The sequence below is a fragment of the Trichomonas vaginalis genome, chromosome V (assembly GCF_026262505.1).
Source record: "Trichomonas vaginalis G3 chromosome V, whole genome shotgun sequence".
NCBI lineage: Eukaryota > Parabasalia > Trichomonadida > Trichomonadidae > Trichomonas > Trichomonas vaginalis.
In genome coordinates this window covers 24,149,489-24,169,434 of record NC_067207.1, presented here as the reverse complement: position 1 = coordinate 24,169,434, position 19,946 = coordinate 24,149,489, and the positions used below count along the sequence as shown (strand labels likewise).

The 19,946-nt window shown below is 30.0% G+C and overlaps 8 protein-coding genes across 8 annotated transcripts, besides 1 other annotated feature; 7 read left to right on the top strand and 1 right to left on the bottom strand.

Annotated features, from left to right (window-relative positions):
* Positions 1–691: 691 nt before the first annotated feature.
* TVAGG3_0393480 (spectrin binding) lies at positions 692–4,254 on the top strand (the record flags this gene model as incomplete). Its single annotated transcript, XM_001584126.1, has 1 exon — positions 2,338–3,441. The coding sequence occupies one exon, from the start codon at positions 2,338–2,340 to the stop codon at positions 3,439–3,441; it is 1,104 nt and encodes a 367-aa protein (XP_001584176.1).
* Positions 4,255–4,521: 267 nt separating this feature from the next.
* Positions 4,522–5,001, top strand: TVAGG3_0393470 (temperature-gated cation channel protein; the record flags this gene model as incomplete). The annotated part of the gene is made up of 1 exon (XM_001584127.1): positions 4,522–5,001. The coding sequence occupies one exon, from the start codon at positions 4,522–4,524 to the stop codon at positions 4,999–5,001; it is 480 nt and encodes a 159-aa protein (XP_001584177.1).
* Positions 5,002–6,380: 1,379 nt separating this feature from the next.
* Positions 6,381–8,183, top strand: TVAGG3_0393460 (spectrin binding; the record flags this gene model as incomplete). Its single annotated transcript, XM_001584128.1, has 1 exon — positions 6,381–8,183. One exon carries the CDS (start codon positions 6,381–6,383, stop codon positions 8,181–8,183), a length of 1,803 nt encoding a protein of 600 aa, XP_001584178.1.
* Positions 8,184–8,477: 294 nt separating this feature from the next.
* On the bottom strand, positions 8,478–11,090 carry TVAGG3_0393450 (exportin 1/5 family; the record flags this gene model as incomplete). Its single annotated transcript, XM_001584129.1, has 1 exon — positions 8,478–11,090. The coding sequence occupies one exon, from the start codon at positions 11,088–11,090 to the stop codon at positions 8,478–8,480; it is 2,613 nt and encodes an 870-aa protein (XP_001584179.1).
* Positions 11,091–13,258: 2,168 nt separating this feature from the next.
* On the top strand, positions 13,259–13,702 carry TVAGG3_0393440 (protein of unknown function, DUF4108 family; the record flags this gene model as incomplete). Its single annotated transcript, XM_001584130.1, has 1 exon — positions 13,259–13,702. One exon carries the CDS (start codon positions 13,259–13,261, stop codon positions 13,700–13,702), a length of 444 nt encoding a protein of 147 aa, XP_001584180.1.
* A 501-nt stretch (positions 13,703–14,203) lies between these two features.
* On the top strand, positions 14,204–14,440 carry TVAGG3_0393430 (N-acetylmuramoyl-l-alanine amidase family; the record flags this gene model as incomplete). Its single annotated transcript, XM_001584131.1, has 1 exon — positions 14,204–14,440. One exon carries the CDS (start codon positions 14,204–14,206, stop codon positions 14,438–14,440), a length of 237 nt encoding a protein of 78 aa, XP_001584181.1.
* A 1,375-nt stretch (positions 14,441–15,815) lies between these two features.
* Positions 15,816–19,946: part of a mobile genetic element that runs on past the window's edge.
* Positions 17,277–18,176, top strand: TVAGG3_0393420 (uncharacterized protein; the record flags this gene model as incomplete). Its single annotated transcript, XM_051232398.1, has 1 exon — positions 17,277–18,176. The coding sequence occupies one exon, from the start codon at positions 17,277–17,279 to the stop codon at positions 18,174–18,176; it is 900 nt and encodes a 299-aa protein (XP_051102128.1).
* TVAGG3_0393410 (uncharacterized protein) lies at positions 18,209–18,910 on the top strand (the record flags this gene model as incomplete). The annotated part of the gene is made up of 1 exon (XM_051232397.1): positions 18,209–18,910. The coding sequence occupies one exon, from the start codon at positions 18,209–18,211 to the stop codon at positions 18,908–18,910; it is 702 nt and encodes a 233-aa protein (XP_051102127.1).

The window sequence follows — 19,946 nt, the reverse complement described above, 5'->3', positions numbered from 1 at the left end:
GATTTGAAGAATTCGGAACTTTTACCATAATCTCCTAAATGTTTTCTTATCCCCAACGTGTGCCAGTTATTATATGAAACTGAATAAACTTTATCTTTATCTTTACACCTTTCATCACTTCCAATATATTTATATCTCAGTTTTGATTTAGCATTTTCATATTCATTAACGTTTAATAATTCACAGTCTTCCTTTTTAAATTGATGTTTAAGATATTCAGGATTTAATACTCTACGTTTATATGCTCCTAACTTAGTTCTAATGGTTTTTCTACAAAATTTAGGAATTCCATCCTCTTTAATGTCATCAATGATTTCCATTTCATTATTTTCAATTTCTTCTTCTCGTTTATGAGGTCTTTGATTATGACTCCATTGATTCCATGAAATTAAATATTCTTTATCATTATATTTATACCTCATTAGCTTATTTTGGCTTTCATATTCATTTAATAATTCACAATCTTCATTTTTAAATTGAAGTTTAACCCATTCAGGATTTAAACAATGTTTAATTAATCGCGGAATATCTGACATCATCTATATATAGCTTCTTTATAAAAGATAAAAAATTAAATTATTTTAAAATTAATGTTAATTTTTTTAATGATTTATAAATAAATATATTTTAATGCATCGTCTATATATAGATGAAACAAAAAAAGTCACTAAACCCGCACTCATATACTACTACGATATTGAAAAAAATTGCAGGTATCGAATAAACGATTCAGAAACTGGAACTCATTTAAATGGATAAGAAATGATTTTGAGAGCGTGAAAACGATGCAAATTTTTTGTCAGAATAAAACTTCCGATATCTCCTGGGAAGAAGCATTTCCCGGATCAAGCTATATTGAAGAGCATCGTAACAATGGTACTGAATTTTCAAGATCAGGTAGTTCAAATTACTTCGTTTCAAGCTGTTATTTTCTTGGATTAACAGACGGTGCTGTTGGAATTGGTTCAGGAGATGATGGTAAATTATATGCTACCACAAATAAATTTGATTCATGTTCCTCTGGATCAGGTGGAGGATCTCTATACTTTGGCTTCGATGGACAGATTGTCCAATCAAAAAATTCATACTTAAATTCATCAACTGGTTATTCTGGAAGTTCTTTTTATGCAGCTGCTTCTGAAACTCCAGGTTCCAAAAATCATGCAAATGAAACAATAGTATGCAATTGTGTCAGTATAAAATCAGACGCTATTACTACAGCTCTAATGATTAAAGGATTTTGTATCCTGAATCATTGTAATATTACTCACAATTACATTGATTCATATGGAGGCTATGATATAGATAGGATCACCTCTGATTCATACATAATTTGTGTCAATATCATTGAGAACAATCAATCATCCGATAATTTTAATTATCACTCATCATCTGATTCATATAAATCATCAATATTTAAAGTTACTTCGTGTAATTATATAAGAAATAAAAGTCCAGAAGGTGGTTTTCTGATTCGTTCTTATTATTCTAATGTTTTCATGAGTTATTGTTGTATTCGTGAGAATGAAGTTTCTCACATTTTTTATGCAAATGATTGTATAATAACATTTGAAAATTCAACAATAGATAACACTGAAAGTTTAAGTAGTTCATCTCTTGTATTTAAGAATACAAATATTTCATTTGGAAATACTTGTTATTTTTTCAAAAGTCGACCTTTAATGAAAGGTGAAGATGAGATCGAAAATAATGCTTATGTTAAAAACCATATTAAATTTTTCTATTTGTTCTTGAATTCCAAATTCTTGAAGAATAAACATTGATGTATGTTATGGTACTTCTCATTATATCGCATTTGAAAGTTCAAGGAAGAAACAGTCAAAATTATTTAGAAATTCTTCAAGATATTTGAAATCCTTTCATAAATTTAATCCGCGTATTAAATACTTTCGATATTCTTTTCATAGTAATGCAATTGTTGATACCATAGGTCGAAAGTACAATTCTATATAAAATTATCAAAAAATCTACCATACTGATTGGTATTGTTTAACCAAATTTAATATGCGATCATTGCTGGTTATATGTATGGGGAAAAATGATCTTCAAATCTCCAAAATCGCAAAAATTAGTCAAATCAAAAATATTATTAGCTAATTTTTACTAATTCTTATATATTATTTGATTACCTTTGATTTAAAAATTTCATTTCCATTAAAATAATTGATTTACCCTACATGTCAAATTTTGAAGATAAGTCAAAATTAAAAATTTGATTGAAAAATTTTAAAAATTCACTCATCCAAAAGCAAAAATATATAATCCTGGTCATACAAATCAATCATCCTAATGTTCGCTATCTTAATTATTCAGCTAATGGAAGATAACCAAGCATATAAGCATTATGAAATACTTATGGATAAGTACAAGGGATACATTGAAACTGTGGATGCAATTTATAGATTGGATTCGGATAAAATAAACTCAACAGCAGAATTATACAAGGAGATCAAGGATAACTTGATTGATGCAGGATATTTTACAGCACAAAAGATGATGGATACATTAAACTCTATTGGTCAAGATAGATTACGTTATCGTCATGCATACGTAGAGTTGATGAATAGAATTTATCAAGAATATCATTGTGATATCAATCCTGATAACTTAACTCTTTCAAATTATGACACTTCTATCACAAACACATATCTTGATGCAATATTGAAGGATGATGAAGAATCTCTAAGTGAATTCTTGAAACATGAGAGCCTTAATCTCAGTGATTTACTTAAAACATGTTGTTTTCATGGAGCATTTAACTGTTTCAATTTATTAAGAACAGAATTCAAAGTTGAAATCACAAAAGAATGTCTTGATGCTTCATTTCGTGGAGACAATCAATATATCATAAATGAATGTTTGAAAGAACAAAAACCTGATTCATTAACATATAATGCTGCAATTGCATCTCATAATACTGAAAATATTCTTAAATTGATAGATGAATTCAACACATCTTTATATATAGGCAGTAATAATTTTCACAATCTTCATTCATTTCTTATTTATTTGAATCAAACTAATGATTTCAACACATGTTTTGTATTTTCTCCGTATTATAGAATTCCGTCTCTATGTGAATATTTGCATTTAAATGGTATAGATATTAATGCAAATTGTAGTAATTATACAGCCCTCCATTTAGCTGTTTATGCAGAAGAAACATCCATTATAAAATATTTGATTATGAATGGAATTAATATTGATGAAACATGTACAAACTTTGGAACTGCTCTTAATTTAGCCCTATCTCGTAATTTGACAGATATCGTGGAGTTACTTGTTTCAAATGGAGCCAATATCAATATCAAAGATGAAATTGATAATATGTCAGCACTTCAATATGGAATCATAAATAATAATAAGAAAGTTGTTGATATTTTAATTTCACACGGTGCTGATCCGAATGAAAAAAATTGATGGTGTGAACATTCTTAAATATATATTTGCATTAAATCTAAAAGATATAGCACAACTTCTTATTTCACGTGGTACAAACATCAATGAGACAGATATATATGGACATAATTTAATTATCTATACACTGCTGCATGGTCATAAAGATATGTTTGAATTTCTAATTTCAAATGATATAAATGTCAATGCGAAAAATATCAATGGAAATACACCTCTGCATTTAGCAGCATTATTGCCTAACACAGAATATGCAGAAATATTAATATCACACAATGCTGAAATCAATTCATTGAATAAATATGGTCAAACTCCTCTTGATATTGCTGTCATACGTTCTAAGAGCGAACATTGGTGTTTTATCAAACTTTACCAAAAAATATTGAATTTTCTTCAAAAAAATAAGCAATATTCTCACGATACTATGACGGAGAAAAACAAAATGGAATCTCTCTTAAGATCTCATGGTGGAAAAATAAATTCGAACCGAAGACTCAATTCTTTTTTCAAATGCAATATTTCAATTGATGAATATCTCTACCCGATATCGCCAGTTTTAAAAATAATTCATGGTTCGTTAGAGTTATATATTTCCTTTATAATTTACTGTACAATAGATACACATAATATTCTTATTCGGATCTTTTTACAAGAAATTGTATTTATATTTTCCCATTCATCGATAATTGAATATTTTTTAGACTATTTATGTGATGGATTATGTTCAATTTTTGGAACGGATAATTGAAAATACGCCAAGTTTTTTCATAAATTTTACCATTCTTCTATTATGTTTAATAAACGAATTATATTACAAAAGCATTTTATTTGATTTAAAAAAGGTTCTGCTTTGAAAAATAATAATTTATACCAAAATCAACTATTAAAATATGACGGGAGAAATATTAAGAGTTTTGAACAAAGAAATGTTGAAATTAGCCATCCTGCTGACATCAGTTCTTTGAATCAGTTTGTAAGTATATTTCATGCAGGAGTTGACTCAACTTCTTATTTCACATGCCATTTTTAATCATTATTATGGAAATAATGTCATTTTTAAGCATTATTATGCTATTATTAAAAAAAATGGAATTCTTCGTTAATATTTTGCAATCATCTTTCAATTTATCTGAGCAATATAAAAATTCTTTAATCGTAGAATGCAAAAGCAATGATATAATTGAACTTCTGGTTCCAAACGGTGCAAATATCAATGGAAATACACCTCTGCATTTAGCAGCATTATTGCCTAACACAGAATATGCAGAAATATTAATATCACACAATGCTGAAATCAATTCATTGAATAAATATGGTCAAACTCCTCTTGATATTGCTGTTATGCGTTCGAAGTTAGAACATGGAGATTTTCTCAAACTTCACGAAAATCGCAAAAATATCTTTGGATCTTTAAATGAAGAAAGTGAAATGGAATCTCTCTTAATTGCACATGGTGAAAAAAAATCTGCTAATATGGGTAAACTCAAAAGAAACAGTGGTGTTGATATAATATTTGATTATTTCTTTCAGAATTCTAATTTTGGAAACAGTGGAATCACAGGATAGTCTGTTTAAACAGATATCTTTGCATTAATTACTCAATTCAATGTTGAAATAAATTCTTTGCTTATCTGAAGTCTGAACTCACAGCAATTCTGAATTTTTAAGGTCAAACAGCTTAAATTATTATGTTTCAAGCTGTTTATTTATTTAATGAATTAAAACCAAATGGAGTGATTCGAATTTCCTAAGAAAAATATATTACGATAATGCATATGTAACATCAAACCAATTCGAGTCATGTGCCTCCGGAAAACAAGATGGAGGTTCTCTCTACTTATTTCTAAGTGGAGAAATTATTCAAACAAAAAAATTCATACCCGAAATCTACAAATTGGGACATGGGACTTCATTTTCTATAAGAGTATCACCATTACTAAGTTACAGAAATTTTGTAAACGAAACTTTAGTTTACGATTGCGGCAGCTTAGAAAAATGTTGTTTAGAGACACGTTCCATAATTATTGATCTTTGTATCATGAATCAATGCAACATTACAAAAAATCGAGTCAAAATTTCAACAGAGAGTTATAGTCTTCTTATTTCTTCTGATTCATTTGTGTCTTGTGTCAATGTCATTGATAACAATCAAACCGACAATGATATGAATTCACACCAAATTTTTGTTTATTCTATAGCATTTACGTTTACATCATGTAATTTTATAGGAAATAAAGGGGATGATCTTTGGTTTGCTTTATTCGCTGTGTAAGTTTGATGATTTATTGTTGTTGTTGTTGTTTTTTCCTGGAATCAAGAGATTATCACTTTTCAAATTGAATATTCTATAATAACATATGAGAATTCAACCACAGATAGTGAGTCAACTATTGCGGATTTCGATAATTCAGTAAAATATAAAAACACAAAATTGATGCCTTTGTTTGTTAAATTTGCAACATGTCCTCTTCTGGTAACTCCATTAATTGATAGTATTGAATCAGTAATGACCGACAAAGAAATCATTTACCATTGATTTGTTTCTTCAAGAATTTTAATATAATTTTAAACAGTCCGAGTCTTTTTAAAAGATTTTCTCTCCAAAATCATCACAATTTTGACAAAAACTAAATTAAAGATTATCTTGTACCAATCTGAGTGTATTATACAGTTAACTGACATGAAATTTGTACAGCTTTCAATTTTGAACACGATATACCATTTATGGAAAAAATTGCACTTTCGCAACACAATTTTGACATTCTCTCAAAATAATTGAATTATTTATTAGCAAATGAAAATGAAAACTCATATGATCAAGATTATTTATTTTTGCTTTTTGTTTAGTAAAATTTTAAAAATTTTCAATTGTGAGTTTATAAAGTAAATCTGACATTTAGTTTAAATCAATCATCTTAATGTTAGCTATCTTAATTATTCAGCTAATGGAAGATAACCAAGCATATAAGCATTATGAAATACTTATGGATAAGTACAAAGGATACATTGAGACTGTGGATGCAATATATAGATTGGATTCGGATAAAATAAACTCAACAGCAGAATTATACAAGGAGATCAAGGATAACTTGATTGATGCAGGATATTTTACAGCACAAAAGATGATGGATACATTAAACTCTATTGGTCAAGACAGATTACGTTATCATCATGCATACGTAGATCTGATGAATAGAATTTATCAAGAATATCATTGTGATATCAATCCTGATAACTTAACTCTTTCAAATTATGACACTTCTATCACAAACACATATCTTGATGCAATATTGAAGGATGATGAAGAATCTCTAAGTGAATTCTTGAAACATGAGAGCCTTAATCTCAGTGATTTACTTAAAACATGTTGTTTTCATGGAGCATTTAACTGTTTCAATTTATTAAGAACAGAATTCAAAGTTGAAATCACAAAAGAATGTCTTGATGCTTCATTTCGTGGAGACAATCAATATATCATAAATGAATGTTTGAAAGAACAAAAACCTGATTCATTAACATATAATGCTGCAATTGCATCTCATAATACTGAAAATATTCTTAAATTGATAGATGAATTCAACACATCTTTATATATAGGCAGTAATAATTTTCACAATCTTCATTCATTTCTTATTTATTTGAATCGAACTAATGATTTCAACACATGTTTTGTATTTTCTCCGTATTATAGAATTCCGTCTCTATGTGAATATTTGCATTTAAATGGTGTAGATATTAATTCAAAGTGGAGTAATTATACAGCCCTTCACTTAGCTGTTTATGCAGAAGAAACATCTATTGTAAAATATTTGATTTTGAATGGGATTAAAATTGATGAATCATGTCCAGACTTTGGAACTCCTCTTTTTATAGCACTAGCGCTTAATTTGACAGATATCGTGGAGTTACTTGTTTCAAATGGAGCCAATATCAAAGATGAAATTAATAAAATACCATCACTTCTTTATGGAATTAAATATAATAATGAGAAAGTTGTTGATATTTTAATTTCACACGGTGCCGATCCGAATGAAAAAATTGATGGTAAGATCCTTCTTGAGTATATATTTTCATTAAATCTTAAAGATATGGCACAACTTTTTATTTCACGTGGTGCATACGTCAATAAGACAGATATTTATGGAAATAATTTAATTATCTATACACTGCAGCATGGTTATAAAGATCTGATTGAACTCCTGATTTCAAAAGGTGCAAATGTCAATGCGAAAAATATCAATGGAAATACACCTCTGCATATAGCAGCATTTTTGTCTAACACAGAATATGCAGAAATATTAATTTCACATGGTGCCGAAATCAATTCATTGAATAAATATGGTCAAACTCCTCTTGATATCGCCGTCATGCGCTCGAATATAGGACATTGGGGTTTTCTCAAACTTTACCAAAAAATATTGAATTTTCTACAAAAAAATAAGCAACATTCTCTTGATACTATGACGGGAAAAAACAAAATGGAGTCTCTTTTAAGATTTCATGGTGGGAAAATTAATTTTAACCGAAAACTCAATTGTTTTTTCATATACAATGATTCAATTAACAAGTATCTCTACCCGAAATTGCTATTCATAAAAGTAATTCAGTGTTTGTTAGAGTTTGTTCTTTCGTATCTAATTTTGAGTTATTTAAATATACAGAGTATTCATATTTATGTCTTGTTACATGAAATATTATCTTTGTTTTCCTATTCGTTTATAATCGAATTTATTATAGACCTTTTTTAGTCAATTCTATGGGCGATTCTATAGTGGACAACACCGACACATTTTACAATTTGAATCCACAATTAGTTAGTATCCTATATTTAAATCATTGATTTAGAACGAAACATCCGTAAAAAACATAATGGTAAGGATTAAATATTTTAAAAACAATCCCATTCCCACCATTGACTTGGAATGAAATACATAATGTATGATGAAGATTAAGTAATAATATTAATAAGATCTCAATGCATCAGAACGCAATATTGATAAAAAAACATAATAAAGATTAAATAATATTATTTTTAATATTTATTATAAATCAAACAATCCCATTCCCATCATTGCTTTAACACGAAGTACTCTTAAGTGTCTGACAGTTTCAAGTTCTGTTGCCATCTTTGCTTTAGAAGCAATCTGTATAACGACTTGCTCGAATGTTTCATTGGAAGCCTGTTCGATAAGCATCGAGCAAAGACCTTCAAGATCGTTTGCACTGATGCAAGGGAACCTCGAGCAGATCTCATGAGCAACAACTTGACCAAGTGCTGTAGCGTTGTTCACGCCGTCAACGAGAGAAACAGGGCAGTCCTGTGCAACAGAGTACTGTATCAAAAAGCTCGCGATCTGTGACAATTCCGCGAATGCACCGCGATGACTTGGTTCGCATGCCGCGCAAATTGCGCAAACAACAATCTTTCCGATGTGCTCGCGCATCAAGTTCTGGCGGTCTGGATGGAGACTCCACTTGTTAATGATGCATGTAAGAGCAAGAAGTGACTGTTTGTTGATCTGTTTGGAGATAAGAATCTCAAGTGAAGTGATATCTTCTGAAGTAATGAAATTTATGTCTTTCTCTGCGATTGTTTGCAGTAACTCGGGTAAAGTGTTTGCGTACTCGAGACTGAGAGTGCCTTCGCCAACAAGATTCTCTATTATGTTAAGAACAAGATCTCGAACTTGAACAATAAGAGATTTGTCAACGTTGACAATGGATTTCGCGAGGGAAAGAGCGTCTGGCATCCTTAGGTTAGGAGGGAGTTGGGAAAAGATCGCTAAAAGGGATGTTCCGAGTTGTGGAATCGTATCTTTGTACAAATTCATTTCGGCACAGAAAAATGAACGCATAAGACGTACATCATCGCGGGCTGCGTTCTGGCTGTTCTCTTGGATCAGGTTAATTATGCTTTCAAGGAAGTTATTATTCAGATTTGTAAAAATCTGGGATAAATTCGGCAATACTTTTATGGCATATGATGGATCGGCTCTTGCGGTACCTGCTAATGCGTAAACACAGAATTTCAGCTCTCGGATTGACCCAAATGATAATTCTTGGTCAAAAGCATTTGTTATGCGGCCAACAAGCGTATCAACAAGCTTGCTTTTAAGTTCTGGAGAGCTGACATGGAAAATGGCATCGGCAGCCACTGAAAAATTGTCGGCTTGAATTGCATTTTCATCTGTAAGGAAAAAATCTTCGGCATCGATCATTTCGGATATAGCAGGCATCGAATATGCTAATGCATGAATAGCTTGAACGGTTAAATTTTCGATGTCACTTTTTCCCAATGCTGCAACAGCGCAATGTGCAGCAATATCGAAACATTCACCGGTAAACTTTTGGTTGTTTATGAAAGATTGGGTCAGGTAGAGTAGGCAAGCTAAACACTCCGTTGATTCTTCAGTAGTTTGCACTGCATCAAAGGCAAGTTTGAAAACTTCGGCTGCGAAGCCAGTATCGATTACTTCTTCGAAAGCTACGCATGATGTGGCCCAGCATAGACTGGAGAATGTAGAAGGATTGAAATTTTCTACTTGACTTTGGAATAAATCTGTTATTTGAGCAACAAAAGCTGCAGGAGCCATTTCTATTATACAAATACACATGGCACGTGTCTGCTCGTATCTCAGCTTTAAGTTTGAGTAATTTGCTCGCTTTTCAAACGTAATAACTTCTGGATTTTTCGGCATCGTTGTAAGAAGCTTTGTAATAAGCGAATTTATGACATCCTCGTGTATACTGAATCGTGATGGATTACCATTCATGAAATCATCGTAAATTGTCAAAATAAAAAATTCCCAATATTCGAAGTCTTCAATGTCTTCTACGAGTAATTTCATATGTACTAATGTGAGTGTTTCTATAGAATCTGGATTTTCGAGTTCCTCTAGGTATTGCTGTATAACAGGAAGTAAATAATTGTAATTATCTGTTGTTGCTTCACAAAGAGCTATAAAAAACGTTCTGAGAGTATCTTCATCTATACCTTGTACGAGAAGAAGCTCTGTCAAGGCTTGAAAGCCATCAGGGTTCGGCGGATCGTAGATTTGCTGAATATTAGATGCCATTAATACTTCCCAGTTCAAATATGGTGCGAGTTCAACTAGTGCTTCATTTGAAGAATCGCGTGGAAAATGATTGATGATAATCGGGAGAATTTCTTGTATATTTTGATTAATCATTTCTGAAATCTGTTGATGATGTTCTGGTGTTATTTTAATATCTTTAATAGCCGCAATGAAGTCGGCAAAAAGTTTAAATTTAGGAGGTTCGCTCAATAAAATTTGTTGCAAAAAATTCGGCCAATTTTCTGGGACCTCTCTAATTGCGATGAGAACGAGATCAGCATTTATTTGTTGATACACATTCAATTCTGGTGGTAGCGTTTCTAATAGATTAAGAACGTAATAACGAAGGTCTAATTGCTGACTTTGATTCATGTCATCCCATTTCTTAGTGATTATTTCTTTCAAAAGATGTGCGCCAGCAAATAATGTGTAATCCTCTTCTGCATTTTGAAAAATTGCAACCATAAAATCATATGCATCTTCCCGCCCATTTACTATTGACTGTATTATATCGATGTTTTTGCCTGCAGATCGGGCCATTATATCGAGGTGCCGAACTTCCTCGACTAATGGATCCATTTTTGCTGAATTTTTTTTTTATTTTTTCAAAGGAATCTTTTAGAGGTACGATATTTTGGTTTATTCTGCAAGCTGATATAATAATTTGTTTACTTGTTCGACTAAATTCTACATTTATTCTAAATCTTTCAAAATTATTTTAATTTCAATGATATTCCGATTAAACGCTGTCTCATACATTCCTCATCCAGTTGGCAAGCTGATTTTGAGAAATTAGACCCATAATCATCGCACCATTGAATTTAATGTGAAAAGTCAATAAATTTTAAGCCTGATATAATGACCATATATTTCCTCAAAGAATAAATAGCCATACAATTACAGAAAAGTGACAAATAAAACGAGTTTGTATTGAAATATTAACCTCTATCTTTCAGCCCAAAACTCAGCATTATAATGCACCTCCGAGGTGTCATTAATTCTTCAACGAAGTTATTCGATTTATCAAAATCAATGTAAACAATACGAAACAATTTAACTTAGCTGAGATAGTAGCGATCAAATTGCACTCTGAGGTGAGTTCTCTCTTTACATATATTCGATTTTCAATCAATACAAACTCATTTCTTCGATTTAATTAAAATTATTTATTGCTAAATTCCGAAAAATAGCATGATCAAATGGCTGAGAGTGTTTTAGTTGCAACTTTAGCATAATTACTATTACTTGATAGCAAAAAAAATTTTTTTATCCTGTTTCTTGTATAAGTTTATAAGGATTATAGGTTTTCACTGAATAAGTCTCGTACACATTTAAAAAATTACTGATTTCACAATGAATTTTATATTTTTTGATATTTATATCTAAATATTTCTGCAACCACCAGTCAATTTAGCAATGACTATATGTAACTGTTGTTTTATAGAAAGATTACGTTAAATATTTTGTGAAAAAACATATAAAATAGAAGAAATCGTTCTTCAATATTCTGATACTCCATTAATATTGTGCGAAAGATGAATTCTATTATGGTAATATGCTTAATAAAGTCTTTTTTGTATGAATAAATGAGTTTACAGCAAAGATTGTTCAATTTGAAAAATATCATGCTGAAAAATATAATTTATTGCAAAATTTTAAAACAAAATCTATAGATTTCCATAAAAACATAATGATTTATTTTCCAAAAATTTTGGAATATTTAAAATTTAATGCAAAAATCGTATTTTTATTGTTCATTTTTAAATTTTTGGATTTTTTTTGGAAATTTTATTGCTTCCAAATAGGGGTCCTTTAACTCAAAATGACATAGATTCATATAAAAAATCATGATGACTGCAAAATCAAAATAGATATCAGATATTTTCAAAATTGGAAGGAGAGTAGTATATGAGTGCGGGTTGTGTGACTTTTTTTGTTACATCTATATATAGACGATGCATTAAAATAAATTTATTTATAAATCATTAAAAAATTAACATTAATTTTAAAATAATTTATTTTTTTATCTTTTATAAAAGAAGCTATATATATAGATGATGTCAGATATTCCGCGATTAATTAAACATTGTTTAAATCCTGAATGGGTTAAACTTCAATTTAAAAATGAAGATTGTGAATTATTAAATGAATATGAAAGCCAAAATAAGCTAATGAGGTATAAATATAATGATAAAGAATATTTAATTTCATGGAATCAATGGAGTCATAATCAAAGACCTCATAAACGAGAAGAAGAAATTGAAAATAATGAAATGGAAATCATTGATGACATTAAAGAGGATGGAATTCCTAAATTTTGTAGAAAAACCTTTAGAACTAAGTTAGGAGCATATAAACGTAGAGTATTAAATCCTGAATATCTTAAACATCAATTTAAAAAGGAAGACTGTGAATTATTAAACGTTAATGATTATGAAAATGCAAAATCAAAACTGAGATATAAATATATTGGAAGTGATGAAAGATGCAAAGATAAAGATAAAGTTTATACAGTTTCATATAATAACTGGCACACGTTAGGGATTAGAAAACATTTAGGAGATTATGGTAAAAGTTCTGAATTCTTTAAATCTAGTATATACGAGAGAGTAAAAGAAATTAGATATAATTATCATTCATGAATGAAAAATAAACTTTAAAAATTCATGTCTTACATTTATGAATAATTTATTTTTTTAATTCGTATGAAAATGAGTGGATCAAGATTCGTAACCGTCAATCAATTAATGGATGCTCTTTCACCAATTCTTGAAAATGTTAAACAAGTAGATGTTTATTTCGATGATTATGTAGAAAGTATATATTATAAAGGTAAGTTTAATATTAAACCTATTGCTTTTGCATTTGATAATAAATTAATTGAAAATGCAAAAATTTGGGAATTAATTCCAGATATTGAATTTATAACAAATATTAATGATAAATGGTTTAAACGAATTCCAACCACAAAAGTTCTTTGTAAATTAATGATCAAAACTGAGGAAAAAGAATTTAACGGGTTTAAATATCATCCAAATAAAGTTTCAGAACTAGAAAATGAAAAACTTCAGAAAAAATTAAACGATAGACTTTCAAATGATCGTATTGAAAAAATAAATAAACTAGCAGAAGTTGCATTTAATAATGAAATATTTGATGAATATAACCTTGAACTCAGTGATGGACTTTAAGTCCTGGGCACTTTGTGCCTTGAGCTTTAAGGACCCAGGCTCAACGAGTCATGATTTATGAAATCAATAATTTGATTTATTCGCTCTTCAATAATTTCTATTCTTTTTGTTAAATCATCAATTTTCATTAATGAGGTGATTCTTGATTGGGGAATAGATTTTAAACTAACAACACCTTTTATTTTTGAAATTTTGAATCCATGACCCTCCGGGTCTTGGACTCTGTCCTCAACTTTAAACATTTTATTCAATTTACATGTTGTCAATTCTTCAAATAATTTTTTATTATTAGCATAATAGTCATTAAATTCATCAACAGATGAAAAAATTTTTATTTCAGTAATTGGTTTAACAACGTTTATTTTTTGTTGAACATTTTCACTTTCATTTATTTCCTCCTCCTCTGTTTCATTTATTTTTAAAATCGGTTTCATTTATCATTAAATAAAAAATTAGAATATAAGTGATGAAATATATTTTTTAATTAATATTAAATCAGAGATGGCTGCAGGATTCTTTAAAAAATTATGGGAAGGAATTAAGAAAGCTGCGGGTTGGGTTCATCAAAAGATTATTAAACCCATTGCAAACTTTTTGGCACCAGTAGCGAAAACGGCAGGAACTATCATAGGTGGAGTATTAGGTGCTAAAGCAGGTAATCCGGCGATGGGAGCACAAGCAGGTAACGCAGTTGGTGGAATTGCTGAAGGAATACTTAATAAAATAGGAGGTAGATAGTGGAAAAATAAATAAATATTATTTTTATCTTAGTATCGGTTGTAGTCTTTGATAAACTTTTTCTCCTTTATTTAAAATTTCTCTTATTGGGGCAGCTTTTGGTGTTATTGATTCAGCAACGTCACTAATTGCTTCTTTATTCTTAAATATCCAATTTGCTCCCTTCTTCAATGTTTCCCAAACTTTACTCGCTCCTCTTTTTACTTTATCCCATAATTTTTTAAAGAATCCTGCCGCCATTTCTGATTATTTCATTAAAATTAAAAATTCATTTCCATCTTTTAATTTTGATTTTTTTATTTATTAATAAATGACGACTAACTATTTGGTGCCAAACACCAAACCAATTAATGGAAATGTGTTTCATTCATTCGAAAAGATAAATGAAATATTTGCAAAGAATGACGGTAGAAGATATTATAGAGAACTTGAAAGTTCATGCTATGACTCTGATACTCCATATTTTGATGATAAACAAACTCATTTAAGAATTACAAATCCAGCTCATGATGTGAACCAATTAGGTGACACATATATTAAACGCAAAGTTAAAGCAACTCTAGTTTCAAATAAAGCTTTCACATGTGATGCCGCTTTTAAATGCATGCGTTTATTCGTTGGTTACAAATCATCAAATCAAAGCTTTAAACAATTAGAAGTAGAAACCGAAAGAGGTGATGCTGGTTATCTTCAGATGGATTGCGCCCGTGAATCTTTCGCATTTGCAACATATAAACCGAAATCAGAAAGGAAAGTTAAAAAGTTTGTTCATTCGTTATATAATAATGTTCAAAAATATGATAACTCAGTATGTGGTAAATATATTGACCCTTCAGAAGTTTTCAAGAGAGCAAATGAAGAAGTTGATATCACTTTTGATATGATTATTCCGGTAAATGATTTGTTAGCATTTCAGGCGTTCGATGATTATCCTAAATCATTTGGTGATATCATTCTTAAATATTATGTTTTCAGGGATACTTTAGTATTTTGTCAGGTTGACCCGTTAAGAGTTGCTGATTTACAAAATTACGTTTATGAAAAGATAACTGATGAAAATTATGAAAAGATTATGAATCATGTTTATAAATATGATCGCAAATTCCAACAAATCGGACTTCCTGCCAAATTAATTACAGGCTTAGCCGCTACATCTGCTGACGCAACAGTTGATGACGTTATTATTTCATGCACAAAGATGGAAGTTTTAGAGGATAAATGCATTACACCAGGATATGGTTTAATTGAAGAATCAGTTAAAGCAATACCACGTTTATTTAGTAAGGAAGATCCATTCATGATTCCAGCTCAACATATTGACGTTCGTTCACTAAATGGAGGTTGCATCACTCCTGAAGGTATTAGCTCAGATTTCTCATACGCTCTTCATAATGTTACAGATGTTGTGTTAACATTTCCGAAGAATGCAATGCAAAGAACGGTTTTAGAAAATCCAATGCTTCGAGGTCTTCAGGTCACTATAGATTCCAGAAACTTCCCCGATCAAGCGATGACCACAGTGGGTGACATATTCTTTACACGTATGCTTCAAGCTTCTGATTTAGATGGAGTGAATGAATGCACAGAAGAATACGAGGACTCATTAACTAGACCACTGAATGATGATGATGGCCATTAGCTAGAACATGGAAAGACCAAACTTCATTCTTATGCACTATTCCAGTTCAACGTGATGGAGCGGGTATATTCTTTGATGGATTAGAAACTTTCAACTCACAAGTTACAGTACAAGTGAAAGCTTATCCAATCATTCAGGGTGAAAATGACACTTACTGTTCAAAGTGACAAATCCTCCTCAGGTTTGGTTTACTAGGACTACATATTGGACATGGACACCGGATGAAGGTTTGAAATATCATCCAACAGGTACACCACCACAGTATAGAAGTTCATATGATGAAATATTGATGAATAGAAATGTTAAAATTATAAATTTATTTTTGATTAAATGGATTTAAATTCATCCACCCCTTATGAAGAATTAGCAGGAGTATATAATACATACGTAGATGATATGATTAATGAAGCATTGAGTGATAATAGAAATGCTCTATCTAAGGAAAAATTAATGAAAATTCCATATTCTGAATGTTACTTAAATTCAATCACTGCAGCAATTGGTAAACAAAATAAAGGTAAAACATTAACGATATTAAAACAAATTATCATTATTGCTAACACTTCCCCTATTCACATGTGTTAATTTATATCAACCGTTCAGGTTCACCTTCAGATGATACATTTGAATCTTTAAAGCATTTAATCAAAATTCCAATTATTTATTTATCACAAGAAGAAGCAGAAGATTATTTAAAAAACTTTGTAATGTATAAAGAATTATATAATACAATCAAGAAGCAAGGATTAGAGGATAAAATTATTGATAAACAACGGGATGAATTATTTGAAACACTTTCTATTTCAAATTTTGATAGAGAATTTTTGCATTCACTCATTTTTCTAGATGATGCGGTGAAATCAAAACTAATAACTAATGAGAAATCATATTTTAATCAATTATTAACTCAATGTCGACACATTCAGTGTTCATTCTTCATGGCTGTTCAATACTTTAAAGCATTAAGCACAAACATTAAATCAAACCTGTCCACCCTTTTCATTTTCAGTGGTTTTAGTCGTCAACAGTTGAACGTTATGCTTTATCAAGTGAATTTACCAATGAGCATTAATGAACTTTACACACAATATCAACAATTAGGAGAACATGGAAAAATAATAGTTGATTTAAATAAAGGTTCCATTAAATTCGAATAACTTTTTATAATTAATTTTTATTTTTTATTTATAATTAAACATGACAGAAATTGCAAATCTTCTACAGGTTCCATTAAAACAAGGAACAAACAAAAAGGGTGCATATAATAGAACTATGAAAGTTCCAGACGGAATGAAAGAATTAGTCCACATTGTTGCCGGTCTTCAAAAGGATGTTAAACAAATGAGAAACGTTTTAACATTACCAGAAGCTCAAGCATATGCCAAACGTCACGGACCAAATTGGGAAGCACACGAAGCAGACATTACGGGTCCAAATGGAAAACCTGATGGAATAAATGAAGTTTTCGTTACTGATGGTCAAGGAAATATTAAAGTCATAAATGGGTATAAATTAACAATGACGGATTATCCTAAACGTAAAGCATATAATGAACATTATCCTATGCAATTTGATGAAAATGGAAAAGCTGTTAAACAATACATTGGAGAAGGTGAAAATGGTCCAATTAATTCATACCGTCATAATCCATATTCTTACTTCAATGAAGAATTAAATGCTATTGAAGAGGGACCGGATGGATTACCACGATATTCTAACCAGTTTGATGGTCAATATGCAAATTTAAGACCTGAAATTCCAGCTAAGAAATTCTTTAAAGTTGCTTTATTCGATCCAGTTTTCGCAAATGTTAAAGATGAACTTAAACAGCAATTCCAACCAATTATAGTAGCAAGAATTGCATCAGGTGCTTTATCTCAAGCATTCAAAGATTTAATTAAGAAACCATTATATCAGCAACGAGGTTTAACTTATGATTTAGTTAAGGAATCAGATAAAAGAAAATTTGAGAAATCAGATGATTATAAGAATGCAATTAATGAATATATTCGGTCTATTAATTTCGATGAAAATGCTAAAAATCAACTTCATGAACAAATACAGGAAATAATAGATTCAAAAGTTCCAGCAAAATAAAAGTTTAAATATATTTTTTTATTCGAATATAAATGAGAAGACGTTTCACTAGTCAAAAGAACACTAACGCAAAAGCAGAGATTACGGTTGGTTATAACGTAAATGATGATAAATCACGAATTATTCAAAATGTTAAAGTTAATGTTAGTCCTGAATTAACAAGGTCAGCAACTCAACCAAATTTATTAACTCGTGACTTACCGAAGAATGAGGAGAATGAAGAAAACCGTGAGAATGGAGACCCAATCATTTTATCTGAACCTGGTAAAGAACCTGTTGAAATTCCCACTTATCCAACATACCCCCCACCTCTTTCATCAAACATCGAGAACCCAGGAATCTACGATTACAGTCGCAATGCGCCATATAAAATAGACATTAATTCTGAATTAATGAAAATTTACCGTGATATCATAACTGATAATTATGATTCAATAATAAATTTAATTGACCAATCCGGTTTAATTATTTTACCTTATGAATCATTAATTCACATTATCGCCATTCTTTGTGATGTTCAAGATTCAGACGTGAAGATTCAATTTTTCATAGATGATGAGGTTTCATGCTGCGGAACAGTTGCAAAAATAAATCCTATAAAGGATATTAGCACAATTAAGATATCAAAGAACGGAACAACAACTGAACTTCATTTAACATATAATGATATTTATAATAAAATAGTTGATGAATATAAAATATCACTTGAAAAATTCTTTGTTAAGGCTATTTAATATTCAAGCATTAACATTATCGAATAATAATCCTTTGAATCATAATCGATAATAATTGACCTTTCACCAGTTTCTATCGTTTGTTTTATTTCTTTTTGTTCCCCACTATCCGGATCGGTCATTGTAATTGTTTTTGTTATAGTATCAGCTTTATCTTTAACTTCAATCTTTTTTCCATCGGGATATTTAAACCAAAATTCCAAAAATTCGATATTGTCAATCTGTTCATATTTTAATCTATCAATTACATTTTTAATACCATCTGAAAATCTTATGAAATGGTCATTATATGGGTTTGATTGAACTAAATTTGAATGAAGTGAAATATAACCTGATGATGAATATGACATCGACTCATATTTTCTGAAAACACTAAAATTTATAACATGAATGAATTTCTTATTCGTTGAATTTATGAATTCTTGAGGTAATCTTATTCTAGTTTTATTTATCACTGGAAAATAACGCTTTACCATATTTTTAATCGTAATAAAAAAATGTCAATTATCAATATTATTTCGAATAATAACTGTGAATTAAATTTAACAGTTAGCGGAATTTATAATGTTACTCTCGTTTCTGTGAGTGGTAAATTTAATCCCATTCTTTTAGACCCTTCAGATTATATATCATTTATTAAAGATGACCATGAGCCGCATAGCGGCGGGGTCGTAGACCTAAAAACGTATGATATGTATATAAATAATGTGATAACGAAATGGGATATTAACATGATTTTAAGTTATTTAAATGAATCATTTATCGTATGGTATGAAGAAAATTTTAAATCAAAACCTGATAAACTTTTTGAACTTGATGAAATAAATAACCTTATTAAATTTCCGCTGAAAATTAAATTTTGTACTCCTCGTCTTCGTTCATTGTTGGGGATATTAAATTTTGAAAAAGATGTTGGGGATGTTTTGTATTCTGACACTAGGTCCAATTTCATTTTAATCAAATGTGATAAAGTTAATACCCCAATGAGATTTTCACATCAAACATTAGACCCTAACTCTTACCCATCAATACAAAA